General features: G+C 41.1%; 1 protein-coding gene across 3 annotated transcripts in view; it reads right to left on the bottom strand.

Annotated features, from left to right (window-relative positions):
• Window positions 1-20,718, bottom strand: part of LOC128686098 (protein fem-1 homolog C) — a 265,106-nt gene that overhangs the window by 40,107 nt on the left and 204,281 nt on the right. For all 3 annotated transcript variants that reach the window (XM_070083296.1, XM_053772767.2, XM_070083297.1), the window contains exon 2: window positions 7,530-7,689. In XM_070083296.1, coding sequence (XP_069939397.1) covers window positions 7,530-7,689 — 160 coding nt within the window. The remainder of the gene's footprint in view (window positions 1-7,529; window positions 7,690-20,718) is intronic.

Here is a 20,718-nt window from a genome sequence, read left to right as displayed (position 1 = left end):
CCATTGCATTTGTAGTCTTAATCAACAAAACAACAAAGCTACATTGTACTATTGTAAATTGTACTAATTTAAATTTTTTTTTGCTACCTCTCTACAATTTTTTCTTTTTTTCAAGGCATCGGTTGTATCCCACCGAGGCAGGGAGACCTAGAAAGAAAAAATAAAGTTTTTCCTTCTACATTTAATAATTTATACAGGAGAAGGGGCTACTAGCCCCTTGCTCCTGGCATTTTAGTCACCTCTTATGACCCCTGCAACCACAATAAGGTGAGTACATGGCTTATGGAGGAAGAATTCTTTTCCACTTTCCCATGGAGATAAAAGGAAAGAAAGAAAGCACAAGAACTATCAAGAAAATAGAAGAAAACTCAGATGAGTGTGTTTACATATGCATGTACAGTGGAACCTCAAAAATCGGACGTATCACATATCGAACGTTTCGAAAATAGGACCATTTTTTCGGACAAACTCTGTCCCTATTATCAAATGTGCCCCTATTTTCGGACCACCGGGTATGGGACCTGTCTGCCGGCCCGCTCTGTCCGCATCCCTGCGCAGGCACCATGAGCAGTCTAGCTTTGTTTATGCTTGAGTGAACACTAACCTGCGCTCTCATTCACGCATTTTACGATTATTTCGTTGTTTAGTGCTTGTGGAACTGTGAAATAAGCTGCCATGGGCCCAAAGAAACTTGCTAGTGGTACCCCTGTGGTAAAGAAAGTGAGAAACACCATAGATGTGAAGAAGGAAATAATACAGAAGTATGAGAGTGGTGTGAGACTTGCTGAGCTTGCCAGGATGTATGGGAAAAACAAGTCGACCACCGGTTCTATCCTGTCAAAGAAAGAACAAATCAAGGAAGCTGATGTTGCGAAAGGTGTTAATATAGGGAGTGGATGAGGTGCCTTCTTCAAAGATTAAGGAGATTTGTGCCAAGTGGAATGATGTCCAAATGTTTGTGCAGAAGTACCACCCTGAGCAAGCTGAAACAAGCCATCTTTGCAACAAGTTCAGTGACAGAACCATGTCCCATTTTAGGGAAATGTTAAAGAGGCGCCAGAAACAGAGGACTGTGGACAGTTATTTTGTGAGACAGGGGTTCATTGACTCTCAAGCTGGTCCTAGTGGCATTAAAAGACAGAGAAGGGAAATAACCCCAGAGAGGGCTTTACCTGAAGTCCTCATGGAAGAGGATTCTCCTTCCAAACACTAACCCCAACTCCCTCTCTCCTCCTCCCTATCTTCCAGATGCCATCACCAATCTTCAATAAAGGTAAGTAAAAATGTTATTTTATATGTATTACTATACATAATTAAAAACTATAGTATTTGTTGTATGTAAAACTGTAATTAATCTCTATAAAATGTATTTTTTGTGTGAATATTTTTGGGTTTCTGGAACGGATTAATTGTATTTCCATTATTTCTTATGGGAAATATTGCTTCGAATTTCAGACTTTTCGAATTTAGAACTAGCTCCTGGAACGGATTAAGTTCGATTTTTGAGGTTCCACTGTACATGCATGTGTAGCGTGACCTAACTGTAAGCAGAAGTAGCAAAATATACCTGTTACAGTGGAACCTCAAATTTCGAACTTAATCTGTTCCAGGAGCTAGTTCTAAATTTGAAAAGTCTGAAAAGCGAAGCAATATTTCCCATAAGAAATAATGGAAATGCAATTAATCCGTTCCAGAAACCCAAAAATATTCACAAAAAAAATACATTTTATAGAGATTAATTTTAGTTTTACATACACACAACAAATATAGTGTACAATTATGTATTATAAACATATAATAATGTATTATAAACATATAAACATATAAAATAACAATTTTACTTCCCTTTATTGAAGATTGGTGATGGCATCTGGAAGATAGGGAGGAGGAGAGAGGGAGTTGGGGTTAGTGTTTGGAAGGGGAATCCTCCTCCATGAGGACTTCAGGTAAAGCCCTCTCTGGGGTTATTTCCCTTCTCTGTCTTTTAATGCCACTAGGACCAGCTTGAGAGTCAATGAACCCCTGTCTCACAAAATAACTGTCCACAGTCCTCTGTTTCTGGTGCCTCTTTAAGATTTCCCTAAAATGGGACATGGTTTTGTCACTGAACTTTTCACAAATAATCATCTCTGAAACACTATCACCTGCCATCTCTTTATCCTTGATCCACACCAGCAACAACTTCTCAACCTGATCGATTGTCTGTGGTCTTGTTTTTGGTTAGCATATTAACACCTTTCGCAACATCAGCTTCCTTGACCTTTGCCACGATAGAAGCGATGGTCGACTTGTTTTTCCCATACATCCTGGCAAGCTCAAGTTTCACACCACTCTCATACTTCTGTATTATTTCCTTCTTCACATCTATGGTGTTTCTCACTTTCTTTACCACAGGGGTACCATTAACAAGTTTCTTTGGGCCCATGGTAGCTTATTTCACAGTCCCACAAGCACTAAACACAATGAATTAATCGTAAAATGTTTGAATGAGAGTGCAGGTTAGTGTTCACTCAAGCATCAACAAAGCCAGACTGGCTCAAGGCGCCTGCGGGGAGACGCAGACAGAGCGGGCTGGCAGACAGGTCCGGTACCCAGTGCTTCGAAAATAGGGGCGAGTTTGATAATAGGTACAAAGTTGGTTCAAAAAAAGCGGTAGATTTTCGAAGAGTTCGATAAACGATACGTTCGAAATCTGAGGTTCTACTGTATCTTACGTTTTTATGAGATGGAAAAAAAGACACCTACAATCTTACCATCATGTAAAACAATTACAGTGTTCCATTTCACACTCACTTGGTAGGACAGTAGTACATACCTTCATGGGCAGTAGCTGTCTACCAACCTACTACAGTGGAACCTCGGTTTTCGTCATTAATTCGTTCCAGAAAGTTTGACGAAAACCAAATTCGACGAAAATTGAAACAATATTTCCCATAAGAAACAATGTAAATCCAATTAATCTGTTCCAGACACCCAAAAGTATTAACAAAAAATACATTTTATTGAGAATAACTATAGTTTTACATATAGAAAACAATGAGAAATAATTATAAAGACTAATGAAATGGATAAATGAACATTTAACATCACTTTTACCTTTATTGAAGACTCTTGTTGGCGTATGGAAGACGGCAAGGAGGGGAGAGGGAGGAGACGTTATCTCTACCACCATCACTACCACCCTCTACTGTAATCACTACCACTCTCTACCACAATCACTACCACTCTCTACCACAATCACTACCGCCCTCTACCACTACCACCCTCTACCACATCTACTAAGTGTAAGTAGAAGTAGCAAGATATACCTGTTATTGTACATGTTTATGAGATAAAAAAAAAAAGACACCAGCAATCTTACCATCTTGTAAAACAATTACAAGGTTCCATTTCACACTCACTTGGTAGGACAGTAGTGCCTCCCTGGATGGTTGCTGTCTACCAACCTACTACAGTGGAACTCGGTTTTCATCATTAATTCATTCCAGAAAGTCTGATGAAAAACGAATTCAACGAAAACTGAAGCAATATTTCCCACAAGAAATAATGTAAATTCAATTAATCCATTCCAGATACCCAAAAGTATTAACAAAAAATACACTTTATAGAGAATAACTCTAGTTTTACATACAGAAAATGTTGTAACATTGTAAAGTTGTAAACGTCGTATTTCGTAAGGCTCGAAAGCCATAATTTTCGGAAATCATAATTTTTTTCGTCAAAACATTGACTCATGAATTGTCATTTGACTCATAGTCATTCGTCCCGGATGCGTACTCATGGCCCCAAGCCACCTCACACTCCCTTCCCAGCCAGTGCGGCATTGTTTACCAGTGAGTGACCATCCCCTCACATGTTCATATGAAATATTTCATAACATTCCAATTATTTTAGTGCTTGCTACTGCTAAATAAGCTACCATGGTTCCAAAGAAAGCTCCTAGTGCCATGCCTTTAGTAAAGAAGGTGAGAAATATGATTGAATTCAAGAAAATCATCATGTATAAGAAACTGCATACAACCATAACTTCCATCGTGGCCAAGAAAAAGGAAATCAAGGAAGCTGTTGTTGCAAAGGGGGTAAATATGCTGACAAAAATGAGATCGCCAGTACTTGAAGAGGTTGAGAAGTTACTGTTGGTGTGGATAAACGAGAAACAATTAGCAGGAGATAGTCTTATGCACTCGCTTATTTGTGAAAAGGTTAGGCAGTTGTATGACGATCTCGTAAAGAAATTGCCTGCAACGAATACTGATATTTGTGAATTTAAGGCCAGCAAAGGCTGGTTTCAGAGATTTAAGAACCGTAGTGACACACACAGTGTGATAAGGCATGGTGAGGCTGCCAGTTCGGACAAAATTGCAGCTACAAAATTCGTAAGTGAATTCAAGGAGTACATACAGACTGAACAATTAAAACCCCAACAAGTGTTCAATTGTGACAAAACAGGCCTCTTTTGGAAGAAAATGCCAGAGAGGACCTACATTACTCAGGAGGAAAAGGGACTGCCAGGACACAAGCCTAAGAAAGAGAGTAATGCTAGTGGGGATTTCAAAGTGAAGTCATTACTAGTGTACCATTCTGAAAATCCCAGAGCATTCAAGAAAAACAATGTCATGAAGAGTAAATTGTGTGTGTTTTGGAAAGCTAATAATAAGGCATGGGTCACGAGGTAAATTTTCGTCGAGTGGTTCCATGAAGTGTTTGGCCCCAGTATGAAGAATTACCTCCTGGAAAATAAATTGGATCTCAAAGTGCCTCCTGCTAATGGACAATGCACCTGCTCATCCTCCAAACTTGAATGACCTAATTCTGGAGGAGTTTGGGTTCATCACAGTAAAGTTCTTGCCCCCTAATACCACTCCTCTCCTCCAGCCCATGGACCAGCAGATCATTTCAAACTTTAAAAAACTCTACACCAAAGTAATGTTTCAAAGGTCCTTTAATGTGACCTCAGAAATGCACTTCATCCTAAAAGAGTTTTGGAAAGATCACTTCAGTATCCTCCATTGCATAAGCCTTATAGGTAAGGCTTGGGAGAGAGTGATTACCAGGACTTTGAACTCTGCTTGGAGAAAATTGTGGCCAGATTGTGTCCACAAGAGGGATTTTGAAGGGTTTGGGGCTGACCCTGACGAGTCTATGGCAGTTGTGGAATTTATTGTGGTATTGGGGAGTTCCATGGGGTTGGATGTGAGTTTGGAGGATGTGGAAGAGTTGATGGAGGACCACAACGAAGAGCTAACCACTGAGGACTACAAGAGCTTCAGCTGGAACAGCAACAGACTGCAGCTCAGAATATTGTTTTAGAGGAGGAGGAAGAGAGACAGAAAAGGTTGCCTTCTTCAAATTAATAATTAATTAATTAATCCATGTTAAGCGCTAAACCCAAGTGAGTCATTCAGTGCAAGACGTATTGGAGGCTTGATCCTCCGTCTGGTGAGCGCCAGACAGACGCGCTTCCTATTTGTACTCACCTAGATGTTGTTCTTACCTTCTTCAGAAATTAAGGAGATTTTTGAAATGTGGGGTAGGATGGAAAGATTTATGGAGAAACATCACCTTGACAAGGCTGTTGCAAGCCATGTTGGCAACTTGTACAGTGTCAAAGTCTTGGCCCATTTTAGGGAAGTTTTAAAGAGACACCAGAAACAGAGCTCTCTGGACACTTGTTTTGCAAGACAAGGCTCCAGTGACTCTCAAGCTGGTCCTAGTGGCATTAAGAAACAGAGAAGAGAAGTAACCCCCAAAAAGGACTTGGTACCTGAGGTCTTGATGGAAGGGGATTCCCCTTCCAAACAATAAATAATCCAATCTCTCTCCTCCTCCAGTCTTCCATACACTAAGAAGAATCGCCAATAAAGGTAAGTGTTATGCTGTTAATGTTTCATTCATCATGTCCCACTGTACTGTATATGTACTACATCTATATTTCATGTAAAAAAAAATTTTGTTTTATACTTCTGGGTGTCTGAAACGGATTAATTGTATTTACATTATTTCTTATGGGGAAAATGGTTTCGAAAATCATCAATTTCAGAAAGAGTCACACTTTCTGGAATGGATTAATTACGAAAAACGAAGGTCCACTGCATAAAGGACTAATGAAATGGCTAAATGAACATTTAACATTACTTTTACCTTTGGTGAAGACTCTTGTTGGCGTATGGAAGACGGCAAATAAGGGAGAGGGAGGAGAGGTCATCTCTACCACCATCATTACCACCCTCTACCACCATCACTACCACCATCACAATCACAACCACCCTCCACCACCATCACTACTATTCTCTACCACAATCACTACCACCATCACAACCACTACCATCATCACTACCACCCTCTATCGACAAGAAACAAAGCCAGACTGACTCAAAACGCGTGGAATGCTTTGTGTGGGCGAGGGCAGACACATTCGGTATGGCGGACCACTGTCAACTCGACGAAAATTGAGGCGAAAACTGGGACAAAATTTTGACGAAAAGTCGTCGAAAACCAGGGCAAACAAAAACTGAGGTTCCACTGTACCTATAACTATAAACTTCATTAAAAAAAAATTCTACCTTTCTTTTTACAATAATACACATTTAAAATTTACCACTCCATAACCTGTGTCTAGTTTTTAGTAGTCTGTAAGCATTACTATTAATTTGCCCAAAATGCTCATGCACTAGTGGCTTTCTTTGTGTTTAGCAATATCTTATTACATGTAAACTACACATTGTATACTAAGCAAAGAAATAAAAATTTTGAATTTTTTTTTAACTTGAATAATTTTCCTGGGGAAAATTTAAGGCCCCCAAGCATGTTTTATGGGTTTTTACTAGATCTGCCTTAATTATTAGGATGCCCTAAACCAAGACCAATCATTCCTGGTTATATTTTATTAATAAAGAAACTGGGTTTAAACTTAAGATTGTTTATGATGAAGAAGTCAAAATAAAAGGCAAGTGTAATATTGGAAAGGCATGGGGACATGATTAATGAAGAGTGGCTTGGTTGCTTTAGCTGCTGGAATGAATACATGTTTATTTTGTATTCTGTTTTTAAATCCGAACTTACGGATTTTTTTTGAAACTGGCCAAAGTACTGACTTCTGTGTACTTTATAAGGCAATTCTCATAGCTGAATGGGTCGTTTCATGTGCTCAATCGATAAAACAGACATACTAGAAAAATAGCTAAGAATCTGGTCGAACTGAATAGAGCTAATTTAAAATAAGACTGAAAGTGGATGAAATCACCGATGAGTAATTGTACCTAGACCGCCAAATTAGAGCTTGAGTAATTTCATGTTTTCTATAAAATTTCGTATTTTTTGGTGTCATTACCTCCACAAAATAGATTCCCTACCATTTCAGATGATAGATTTTTTTAAATAGTGAATCTGTCAGCCCTCTTAATTTCGAGGATTGGGAGAGTAAAATGGACTAAGAGACCTGATGCGAGAATGAGTTGTGAGGGACGATGATGCCTGAACCAATTGACAAAGTGTTAAAAACAAAGGCCTGGTGTTTGGTGGTTACTCACCTGATCCAACCTGTTCGAGGTCAGCACTGCACCGTTCCACGAGGTACTCAACGCAGGAAAGATGCCCATTCTTGGAGGCCATGACGAGTGGGGTAGCTCCATTCGTTCGCGCGCACACCATGCGAGTCATCTCAACGCGGCTACGATGATCCAGCAACATCTGCAACAATACATTATTGTTATTTACAACAGTAATGAGAATAGGTCATAATACCAAGCCTGCAAGTGTAATAATCCACAACCTAGATATTTAAGATAAAACTAGCTAACTTGTACATGTAGTATATGAAGACAAAAAAAATCACCCTTTCAGTCCAGAATCCCAACAGTGTAATGATGCTGGGGTATGTGTAGAATACTTTCCTCATGGTGCCTTGAAGGTTCAGCATCACCCACCTACAGCAGACTCAATACTGTTGAGAGTTACACTGAATTCGCAGTTGATGAGGACTGTAAAGAAAAATTTCCCTTCCTCAATGTACTCATGCAGACTTGGTAATAAGCTCTTTCAGTTTATCACACCAACTAAGAACGATTTAATGCATTTCCACTCAAACTATGATAAGATGAAACAGGCAGTAGTCATTAGACTATCCGAGGCTCAGAGGTTATGTAGCCTCGAGGAGGAATACGACTACATTCAACAGGTCTTCTTTAAACAACACTTAACTATCCCTCCTGATGTTGTGCTTTGCAGTCATTAACACAACCAAGCTTGACATACCTTTGGCAAACCATACCACGGGTGGGATTTGAACTCGCGGTTAGAGTGTCTCAAAACTCCAGACCCTCGCGTTAGCCACTGGACCAGCTAGCTCCAATAAGATTCGTCCAACTAGGTATATTTCTACACCATAGGAAGGTTAGCATAGGCACCACTGTGTCCACAAATGCAAGTTTTTACAGACGAATCTCCCGCTAACATGGTCGTGACGAACTCTAGCTCAAGTCCTCTCAAAGCCGTCAACATAACTCACGAAATCGTAATGACACAATTGCAAACAAACCATACCACGGGCGGAATTTGAACCCGCGGTCAGTCTCAAAACTCAAAACGTTTGGTAAGGTTTGTCATCCTTCCCAATAGCAAGGTGGCTAATATTTTATTTCCAGTGCCTTCTCTAAGTCGAGCTGAAACTAAAGCTGGAGTGTGTGGTACCATGGTAAGGTTACAATAAAATAAATGAATTTGCCATATTGTCAATTTTAATAATGCCTTCATAACTTGTGACACTACACAGCCAAGATATCAGGAAGTAGTCTCAGTGGTGGCATGGCCAGGACCACAGCTGAACACATTCACAATGTAATCACCTTTGTCAATGTTATCAGAGGTTTTTCCTCAACTGTATTTTCTCTATACTGTGTTCCAACAGTAGGTGGCGCAGAGTGGTAAATCTGTAACCGGTTTCGGAAGCTTTTCTTCCCTTCACATGCAGCACTTGACCTTGGATCCACCTCCCAATATACTGTCTACTTTATCTCTCTCTACTGAACTGATAAAGCCCTTGGCGAGCGAAACGTCCTCTTAATGGTATAACACTGTATCCCTTCTGTCTTACAAATATACGTATCGGTTTTTAAACACCATTTACCTGCCAACTCACATCACCACAAGGACAGCGTCATACAAAGAGGAACGTTCAGGTGACGGAAACACCTCTACGACACGATCATTACGAGTGTCTTCTTTGTGTAATTAACCTCTCTAGCTATTCGCACGTTCAGTTTAATCGCATATCCTACGATCCTCACTCTACGATCCTCACTCTGCCTACATATTCTCACGTTTCACATAACTTTAGGACTTGAAAAACATGGAACTATCTTGATAAAGAATCCTGTCTTTATTTTGAAGATCAGAGCTTGTATTACACGAGTGAAGTGTTGTTGTCACATAATACTGAAAGACACCAGGTGATACTAGTGCTGACACCAGGTAACAGTAGTGCTGACACCAGGTGACACTAGTGCTGACACCAGGTAACAGTAGTGCTGACACCAGGTAACAGTAGTGCTGACACCAGGTAACACTAGTGCTGATACCAAGTAACACTAGTGCTGATACCAAGTAACACTAGTACTGACACCAAGTAACACTAGTGCTGACACCAGGTAACAGTAGTGCTGATACCAAGTAACACTAGTGCTGGCACCAATTAACACCAGTGCTGACACCAAGTAACACTACTGCTGACACCAGGTAACAGTAGTGTTGATACCAACACTAGTGCTGACACCAAGTAACACTAGTGCTGACACCAGGTAACAGTAGTGCTGATACCAAGTAACACTAGTGCTGACACCAAGTAACACTAGTGCTGATACCAAGTAACACTAGTGCTGACACCAAGTAACACTAGTGCTGACACCAGGTAACAGTAGTGCTGACACCAGGTGACACTAGTGCTGACACCAGGTAACAGTAGTGCTGACACCAGGTGACACTAGTGCTGACACCAGGTAACAGTAGTGCTGACACCAGGTGACACTAGTGCTGATACCAGGTAACAGTAGTGCTGACACCAGGTGACACTAGTGATGACACCAGGTAACAGTAGTGCTGACACTAGGTGACACTAGTGCTGATACCAGGTAACAGTAGTGCTGATACCAGGTGACATTAGTGCTGACACCAGGTGATATTAGTGCTGACACCAGGTGACACTAGTGCTGACACCAAGTAATACTAGTGCTGATACCAAGTAACACTAGTGCTGACACAAGGTAACAGTAGTGCTGACACCAAGTAACACTAGTGCTGACACCAGGTGACACTAGTGCTGACACCAGGTAACAGTAGTGCTGACACCAGATGACACTAGTGCTGATACCAGGGAACAGTAGTGCTGACACCAGGTGACATTAGTGCTGACACCAGGTGACACTAGTGCTGACACCAAGTAACACTAATGCTGATACCAAGTAACACTAGTGCTGACACCAGGTAACAGTAGTGGACACCAGGTGACACTAGTGCTGATACCAGGTAACAGTAGTGCTGACACCAGGTGACACTAGTGCTGACACCAGGTAACAATAGTGCTGACACCAGGTAACAATAGTGCTGACACCAGGTGACACTAGTGCTGACACCAGGTAACAGTAGTGCTGACACCAGGTAACACTGTTACTTATACATTATAATCAAACTAAGCGCTAAACCCACCAGGGTCAGTTATACAACACAGTAATGACGGTGCACTGAGCCTTTTGTACCATCATTACTGTAGTTAGTACTGTGTATCATCATTACTGTAGTCTTGCGTAACATCACTACTGTAGTAGTAATGTGTAACATCATTACTGTAGCCAACCTGGGTACAATTACGAAGGTTTTCAATAACAGTGAAGGTTACATCACCGCCCGAGCATTCACTAGAGCATAAAAAAAACACGAAACTTGGAAAGTGAATGTTACCTTGACATGAATGTGACAACAGAAACAAGAGGTGAATCATCTTAAAGTGTTAATCTTAGACACGGTGCTTCAACACGCTACATGACCGTCCCCCCCCCCAACACTACCACCACTCAACACAATATTACCTCTAGTTGATTTTGGTGGAGCTGAGGAGTCATCGCCCCTGACACCCCGTCCCAGACAGGGCCTACAATAATATTCTGGTACACTAGAAATACTAATATTCATAGTTTAGACTATTGGGTTTCATTTTTTAAAGCATTAAAATAGTTTCGTTATTCAAGGCTGCAAGTATAGTCTCTAACATCAACTGTGTATACACTTATCATCAACTTGCTACTATCGTCACTAATGCACTTCCATATTAAATAAATCACCACAAAACAAGTAAAATTATTCAAAATATTTTTCACAATCCGCACTCCATACCCAAAATTCGTGCTGTCTTCGACTTTGTCAATAAATTTAGACAAAAGGGGAAATATCCCCATTATTTATGCCGACAAAAATGCTGGGTTCTTAATCTTGGGTGCCAATCTCCCTCGGGGAGAGTGGCACCCCTCCCCGAGACGAAGCCTTTACCCCCAAGTCTCAAAATCACCCCCACGTACAGGTGACCCTGAATGGAGATACCTGTGGCCGGTTTCGCTAGTTCTACCCTTAAAGTCCGGCCTGTGGCCAGACTTCCTTGCTAACTGGGTATTTAACCAGTCTGCTCTGCTAACGACACTCAGGCTCACAACCATAACCGCCTACTTGATCTAGGATGTTGATACTTTTTGTTAAGTCAAAGTTTACTTCCATTTGCTTTTCACGTTAAGATACTTAAGTCTTTTTTCACCCATGTTTTTGAGCTAGTTAACAGGTTAATTTAAAAGAAATATTTAAGTTTGACTCGGATATGTAATATGTATGTTGTTAGGTAAGACACATATGCATATGCATATAGCATATGTGTCTTACCTAACAATCTGTCGGTATTTTATACCATTTTAATGTTCAATATGTATGTTAAAGACTATACCTCCCCCCTCCCCGACCTGTGAGCATTGATACTAGCATCTCTCAAGATGACGAGGGACAAGGGCACACAGGTGGAAAGCTGGAGAGACAAGCGAGGACGTCAGTATGTACTTCTTTAGACTCAGTGTGAATAAAGCAATGAGCTGGATAACAGAGTTGCATACTAAATCAATACGCAGATTTGAGAGTAGGTATGACCGAGGTCCCAAAAGACTGGAAACCGGTAATGGCAGTCAAAGTAGTCTTGGAGATAAGGCCAGGTGCTGAGAATCGACCCCCACAAGCAAAAGTCGGTCTGTACATATCACATACCGCTATCTTGAGCAGAGATCATACAACTGAATTAATAATTATATAATTTTTAAAGGGGTGGACCGGTAAGCCAGCGGAAGGTCTCGGTCAGATGACCAAAGCTCCAAAGGCGGGTCATCATCTAAGACCCGCGTCAGGAAACTTGTCCTGTTTCCAGACAAACCTTACCTAACCTATCATACAACTGAGTAGTACAATGTTTACACTGTTACTTCTTTTATCTGCTATGTTGGCGATAAAAATATAGCAAACATAGCAGATAAATGTTTACACTGTAACTGTTCTTTTATCTGCTATGTTTGTGATAAGATTATTATATGGCATCTTGGTGAAATATATATTATTTAGTATATATATCTGCGGTATGTACAGTGCAAAAAACAGCAAGTGATAGTGTTCATGTTATGCAGGGACCAGTTCTTTCTGCATGAGGTTTACTGCACACACTACACATCTCATCAGTAGCGCTCTTGTTCTTACACTGGACTGCCAGCAACGAACACCAACATACTACTAGCTGACCAGAACGTCAACTAAATCTCGTCTGACACCAAAGTGGCGCGTGCAAATATCCCAGGAACCGTCACCATGTTTATAAAGACCCTAGCAAGTAGGCAATGTCATGATAATTCTACCGTCTCTAGCTCAAACGATGTATCCTTCGGGTATCAAACGCTCAGTAGAATGATCAAAGCTAACAACTTGGGTAGCTTTAAAAATTGGTTCGACAAAGGAGCTGCCTAGCATGGGCCAATAGGCCTGCTGCAGTACGCGTATTCTTATGCAAAATCCACTTAACCCAGCAGCTAGCCCTGTGACCACTAGGCTGTAGAGTGTAGTGTAGTGTCTAGTTGAGGATGCATTACTATACACCTTAAGCCTAGGTGACCAGTATCTTAGTGATTAAAACAAATCTCATTACACCTGCTGTCCCTACTCACCTAGGAGTATGTAGGTACTAGGGGACAAATGAAAGTGGAAAGATACACAATTTGCCGACACTTTTTACAATTTGCTGACACGTTTCGCCTGTAGAAGTGGCTTCTTAACTTAAAGAAGACTGTAATAAAGTTGGTAGAATTACCGACAATATGTAAAGTAAAAGGACACAAGTGCAACTAAAGTGACATTTATTGTGGCAACGTTTCGCTCTCCAGGAGCTTTAACAAGCCATGATAAAGCTCCTGGAGAGCGAAACGTTGCCACAATAAATGTCACTTTAGTTGCACTTGTGTCCTTTTACTTTACTTAAAGAAGACTGAAGAAGCTTGTTCAATAGGCGAAACACTTCAATAAATTTCGTCTCTGGAAAATGTGAATTTATCTCAGTGTTGTTCTGCTGTCGTTGATACGTAGTATATCACACGTAGGGCTAGGTCTAGAAAGGAGCTTATATAAATATACACACTATATATATATATATATATATATATATATATATATATATATATATATATATATATATATATATATATATATATATATAGGCAAATTGTGTATCTTTCCACTTTCATTTGTCCCCTAGTACCTATATGCTCCTAGGTGAATAGGGAAAGCAGGTATATATATACATGTATATATACATGCACATATACATGTTTGTGTGTATATATATATGTATATATACACACACACAAACATGTATATATATATATATATATACATGCACACAAACGTGTTGTGTGTGTGTGTCCAGGACAACAGTCCATGCCAGGAAGCAGTAAGGACACATCTGCTTTACACAGCATTGGAAAATAAGGAATATCCACTAGGAATTTTCACTGACCTAAGAAAAGCTTTTGACACAGTAGACCACGGCATCCTACTCCACAAACTTGACCATTATGGTATAAGAGGCCATGCGCTTGCATATTTCAAATCTTACCTTACTAATAGGTATCAGTATGTCACCATTAAAGACAGCATCAACAACACAGCCACTTGATACTGGAGTTCCGCAGGGAAGTGTCCTTGGTCCCCTGCTCTTCCTCATATACATCAATGATCTTCCAAACGTATCTCGACACCTGAACCCCATTCTCTTTGCTGACGACACGACATATGTCATCTCTCACTCTAATCTTGCAACCCTCAACACCATTGTTAATGAGGAGCTGATCAAAATATCGACTTGGATGACAGCCAATAAACTTACGCTTAACGTTGGCAAAACCTACTACATTATGTTTGGTAGCAGAGCAGGAGATGCGCAAATTAACATTAAGATCGACAACACTCTAATTACCAGGCACAATGAGGGCAAATTCCTAGGCCTATACCTCGACAACAACCTGAACTTCAGCACCCATATCCAACACATAACCAAAAAAGTATCCAAAACGGTTGGGATCCTCTCCAAGATGCGATACTACGTGCCGCAAACTGCCCTTCTCACACTATACCATTCACTCATATATCCATACCTCACCTATGCTATCTGTGCTTGGGGTTCAACTGCAGCAACACACCTAAAGCCAATAATAACCCAACAAAAAGCCGCAGTAAGAATAATCACTAAATCCCATCCCTGGCAACACACCCCCCCACTCTTCATAGATCTAAGCTTACTCCCTGTTCAGTACATCCACACTTACTACTGTGCAATCTACATCTACAGGACCTTAAATTCCAATATTAACCTTGACCTAAAACGCTCTCGTGATAGTTGTGACAGAAAGAACCCACAGGCACAACACCAGACACAAACATCTCTATGACATTCCCCGTGTCCGACTAAACCTTTACAAAAATTCAATGTATGTCAAAGGCCCTAAAATCTGGAACACCCTACCTGAAAATTCCAAAACTGCAGACACATTCATCACCTTCAAAACTACCATCAGAAAACATCTTATCTCCCTGATACACCCTGTCAACTAATAATACGAATACCACCTGGTGGTTCACACTTACACTCGCTCACCCATTTGACCATAAACAGAAATATCAATCTCAATCTCAAAATAATGAATCTTAACTAGTCAAAAGTTGGCCTGTGATACTCCAATACTGAAACTATGTATAGTGCCAAACCAAAAGCATTCACATTGCTAAACTCACAACTAGTATTTAGTCACTTAGCCATAATACCAACTTATCTCATAATTCTGTAACATTTTAAACCTAAGATTTAATATAAGTCTGCCCGAAATGCCTAGCCATGCTAGGCGTTCTAGTGGTACACTCTGTAATTATTATTTTACTACATGTAAACCACACAATAACCAAATTCTGTAAACTCAGCATTGTAATACTTATAGAGAATAAAGTTTGAATTTGAATTTGAATTTGAATCTACGATACAGTAATCAGCTAGGATAGAAGACGCATATAGAACACAGGGCACAACCAGGATGCAGCAGGAAACAACACCAAGGTTTGACCATACGTGGGAAACAGCATCAACTAAAGTGTAAACAACAGTATTGATGAGTGGTCGGAATAGACTTGATGCAGTGGTCGAAGAAGTGGCAGATGCAGTTTAATATAGACAAATGCAAAGTTCTAAACATTGGACAGGAAAATAACCAACCCACATGTAAACTAAATAATGTAGATCTTAATATTACTGATTGCGAAAAGGATTTGGGAGTTCTGGTTAGCAGTAATCTAAAATCAAGACAACAGTGCATAAATGTTTGCAATAAAGCTAACAGAATCCTTGGCTTCATATCAAGAAGGATAAATAATAGGAGTCCTCAGGTTGTTCTTCAACTCTATATATCCTTGGTTAGGCCTCATGTAGATTATGCTGCACAGTTTTGGTCACCGTATTACAGAATGGATATATATGCTTTGGAAAACGTACAAAGGAGGATGACAAAGTTGATCCCATGTATCAGAAATCATTCCTATGAGGATAGAATTAGGAGGGATATGATTGAGTTGTATACATGGAAAACAGGAATAAATAAACGGGGTGTAAATAGCACGCTAAAAAATATCTAGCCTAGACAGGACTCGCAACAATGGTTTTAAGTTGGAAAAATTCAGATTCAGGATATAAGAAAGCACTGGTTTGGTAATAGAGTTGTAGATGAGTGAAACAAACTCCCGAGTACCGTCATAGAAGCTAAAATGTTGTGTAGGTTTAAAAATAGGTTAGATAAATACATAAGTGGGTGTGGGTGGGTGTGAGTTGGACCTGACTAGCTTGTGCTACTAAGTCTGATGCCATGCTCCTTCCTTAAGTGAATGTGACCTGAGCTGACTAGGTTGGGTCATTGGCTTAAGACAGTAGGAGACTTGGACCTGCCTCGATGGGCCAACAGGCCTGCTGCAGTGTTCCTTCTTTGTGTTCTTATGAAGAACCAGTCTCACGCTCACCACCACCATAACTCTCACACCAGTAGCTGCATATGTACACACCAGTAGCTGCATATGTACACACCAGTAGCTACATATGTACACACCAGTAGCTGCATATGTACACACCAGTAGCTGCATATGTACAAACCAGTAGCTGCATATGTACACACCAGTAGCTGCATATGTACACACCAGTAGCTGCATATGTACACACCAGTAGCTGCATATGTACACACCAGTAGCTGCATATGTACACACCAGTAGCTGCATATGTACACACCAGTAGCTGCATATGTACACACCAGTAGCTGCATATGTACACACCAGTGACTGCATATGTACACACCAGTAGCTGCATATGTGCACACCAGTAGCTGCATATGTACACACCAGTAGCTGCATATGTACACACCAGTAGCTGCATATGTACACACCAGTAGCTGCATATGTACACACCAGTAGCTGCATATGTACACACCAGTAGCTGCATATGTACACACCAGTAGCTGCATATGTACACACCAGTATCTGCATATGTACACACCAGTAGCTGCATATGTACACACCAGTAGCTGCATATGTACACACCAGTAGCTGCATATGTACACACCAGTAGCTGCATATGTACACACCAGTAGCTGCATATGTACACACCAGTAGCTGCATATGTGCACACCAGTAGCTGCATATGTACACACCAGTAGCTGCATATGTACACACCAGTAGCTGCATATGTACACACCAGTAGCTAAATATGTACACACCAGTAGCTGCATATGTACACACCAGTAGCTGCATATGTACACACCAGTAGCTACATATGTACACACCAGTAGCTGCATATGTACACACCAGTAGCTGCATATGTACACACCAGTAGCTGCATATGTACACACCAGTAGCTGCATATGTACACACCAGTAGCTGCATATGTACACACCAGTAGCTGCATATGTACACACCAGTAGCTGCATATGTACACACCAGTAGCTGCATATGTACACACCAGTAGCTGCATATGTGCACACCAGTAGCTGCATATGTACACACCAGTGACTGCATATGTACACACCAGTAGCTGCATATGTACACACCAGTAGCTGCATATGTACACACCAGTAGCTGCATATGTGCACACCAGTAGCTGCATATGTACACACCAGTAGCTGCATATGTACACACCAGTAGCTGCATATGTACACACCAGTAGCTGCATATGTACACACCAGTAGCTACATATGTACACACCAGTAGCTGCATATGTACACACCAGTAGCTGCATATGTACACACCAGTAGCTGCATATGTACACACCAGTGACTGCATATGTACACACCAGTAGCTGCATATGTACACACCAGTAGCTGCATATGTACACACCAATAGCTGCATATGTACACACCAGTAGCTGCATATGTACACACCAGTAGCTGCATATGTACACACCAGTAGCTGCATATGTGCACACCAGTGACTGCATATGTACACACCAGTAGCTGCATATGTACACACCAGTAGCTGCATATGTACACACCAGTAGCTGCATATGTACACACCAGTAGCTGCATATGTACACACCAGTAGCTGCATATGTACACACCAGTAGCTGCATATGTACACACCAGTAGCTGCATATGTACACACCAGTAGCTGCATATGTACACACCAGTAGCTGCATATGTACACACCAGTAGCTGCATATGTACACACCAGTAGCTGCATATGTGCACACCAGTGACTGCATATGTACACACAAGTAGCTGCATATGTACACACCAGTAGCTGCATATGTACACACCAGTAGCTGCATATGTACACACCAGTAGCTATATATGTACACACCAGTAGCTGCATATGTGCACACCAGTAGCTGCATATGTACACACCAGTGACTGCATATGTACACACCAGTAGCTGCATATGTACACACCAGTAGCTGCATATGTACACACCAGTAGCTGCATATGTACACACCAGTAGCTGCATATGTACACACCATAGCTGCATATGTGCACACCAGTAGCTGCATATGTACACACCAGTAGCTGCATATGTACACACCAGTAGCTAAATATGTACACACCAGTAGCTGCATATGTACACACCAGTATCTGCATATGTACACACCAGTAGCTGCATATGTACACACCAGTAGCTGCATATGTACACACCAGTAGCTGCATATGTACACACCAGTAGCTGCATATGTGCACACCAGTGACTGCATATGTACACACCAGTAGCTGCATATGTACACAAAAGTAGCTGCATATGTACACACCAGTAGCTGCATATGTACACACCAGTAGCTGCATATGTACACACCAGTAGCTGCATATGTACACACCAGTAGCTACGTATGTACACACCAGTGACTACATATGTACACACCAGTGACTGCATATGTACACACCAGTAGCTGCATATGTACACACCAGTAGCTGCATATGTACACACCAGTAGCTGCATATATACACACCAGTAGCTGCATATGTACACACCAGTAGCTGCATATGTACACACCAGTAGCTGCATATGTACACACCAGTAGCTGCATATATACACACCAGTAACTGCATATGTACACACCAGTAGCTGCATATGTGCACACCAGTAGCTGCATATGTACACACCAGTAGCTGCATATGTACACACCAGTAGCTGCATATGTACACACCAGTAGCTCCATATGTACACACCAGTAGCTGCATATGTACACACCAGTATCTGCATATGTACACACCAGTAGCTATATATGTACACACCAGTAGCTGCATATGTGCACACCAGTAGCTGCATATGTACACACCAGTGACTGCATATGTACACACCAGTAGCTGCATATGTACACACCAGTAGCTGCATATGTACACACCAGTAGCTGCATATGTACACACCAGTAGCTGCATATGTACACACCAGTAGCTGCATATGTGCACACCAGTAGCTGCATATGTACACACCAGTAGCTGCATATGTACACACCAGTAGCTAAATATGTACACACCAGTAGCTAAATATGTACACACCAGTAGCTGCATATGTACACACCAGTAGCTGCATATGTACACACCAGTAGCTGCATATATACACACCAGTAGCTGCATATGTACACACCAGTAGCTGCATATGTACACACCAGTAGCTACATATGTACACACCAGTAGCTACATATGTACACACCAGTAGCTGCATATGTACACACCAGTAGCTACATATGTACACACCAGTAGCTGCATATGTACACACCAGTAGCTGTATATGTACACACCAGTAGCTGTATATGTACACACCAGTAGCTACATATGCACAAACCAGTAGCTACATATGTACACACCAGTAGCTACATATGTACACACCAGTAGCTGCATATGTACACACCAGTGACTGCATATGTACACACCAGTAGCTACATATGTACACACCAGTAGCTACATATGTACACACCAGTAGCTGCATATGTACACACCAGTGACTACATATGTACACACCAGTAGCTGCATATGTACACACCAGTAACTGCATATGTACACACCAGTAGCTGCATATGTACACACCAGTAGCTGCATATGTACACACCAGTGACTACATATGTACACACCAGTAGCTGCATATGTACACACCAGTGACTACATATGTACACACCAGTAGCTGCATATGTACACACCAGTAGCTGCATATGTACACACCAGTAGCTGCATATGTACACACCAGTAGCTACATATGTACACACCAGTAGCTGCATATGTGCACACCAGTAGCTACATATGTACACACCAGTAGCTACATATGTACACACCAGTAGCTACATATGTACACACCAGTAGCTGCATATGTACACACCAGTAGCTGCATATGTACACACCAGTGACTGCTTATGTACACACCAGTAGCTGCATATGTACACACCAGTGACTGCATATGTACACACCAGTAGCTGCATATGTACACACCAGTAGCTGCATATGTACACACCAGTAGCTGCATATGTACACACCAGTAGCTGCATATGTACACACCAGTAGCTGCATATGTACACACCAGTGACTGCATATGTACACACCAGTAGCTGCATATGTACACACCAGTAGCTACATATGTACACACCAGTAGCTGCATATG

This window comes from Cherax quadricarinatus, chromosome 9 (assembly GCF_038502225.1).
Source record: "Cherax quadricarinatus isolate ZL_2023a chromosome 9, ASM3850222v1, whole genome shotgun sequence".
In the NCBI taxonomy this organism is placed as follows: Eukaryota; Metazoa; Arthropoda; class Malacostraca; order Decapoda; family Parastacidae; genus Cherax; species Cherax quadricarinatus.
This window is presented reverse-complemented; position numbering and strand designations above follow the sequence as displayed.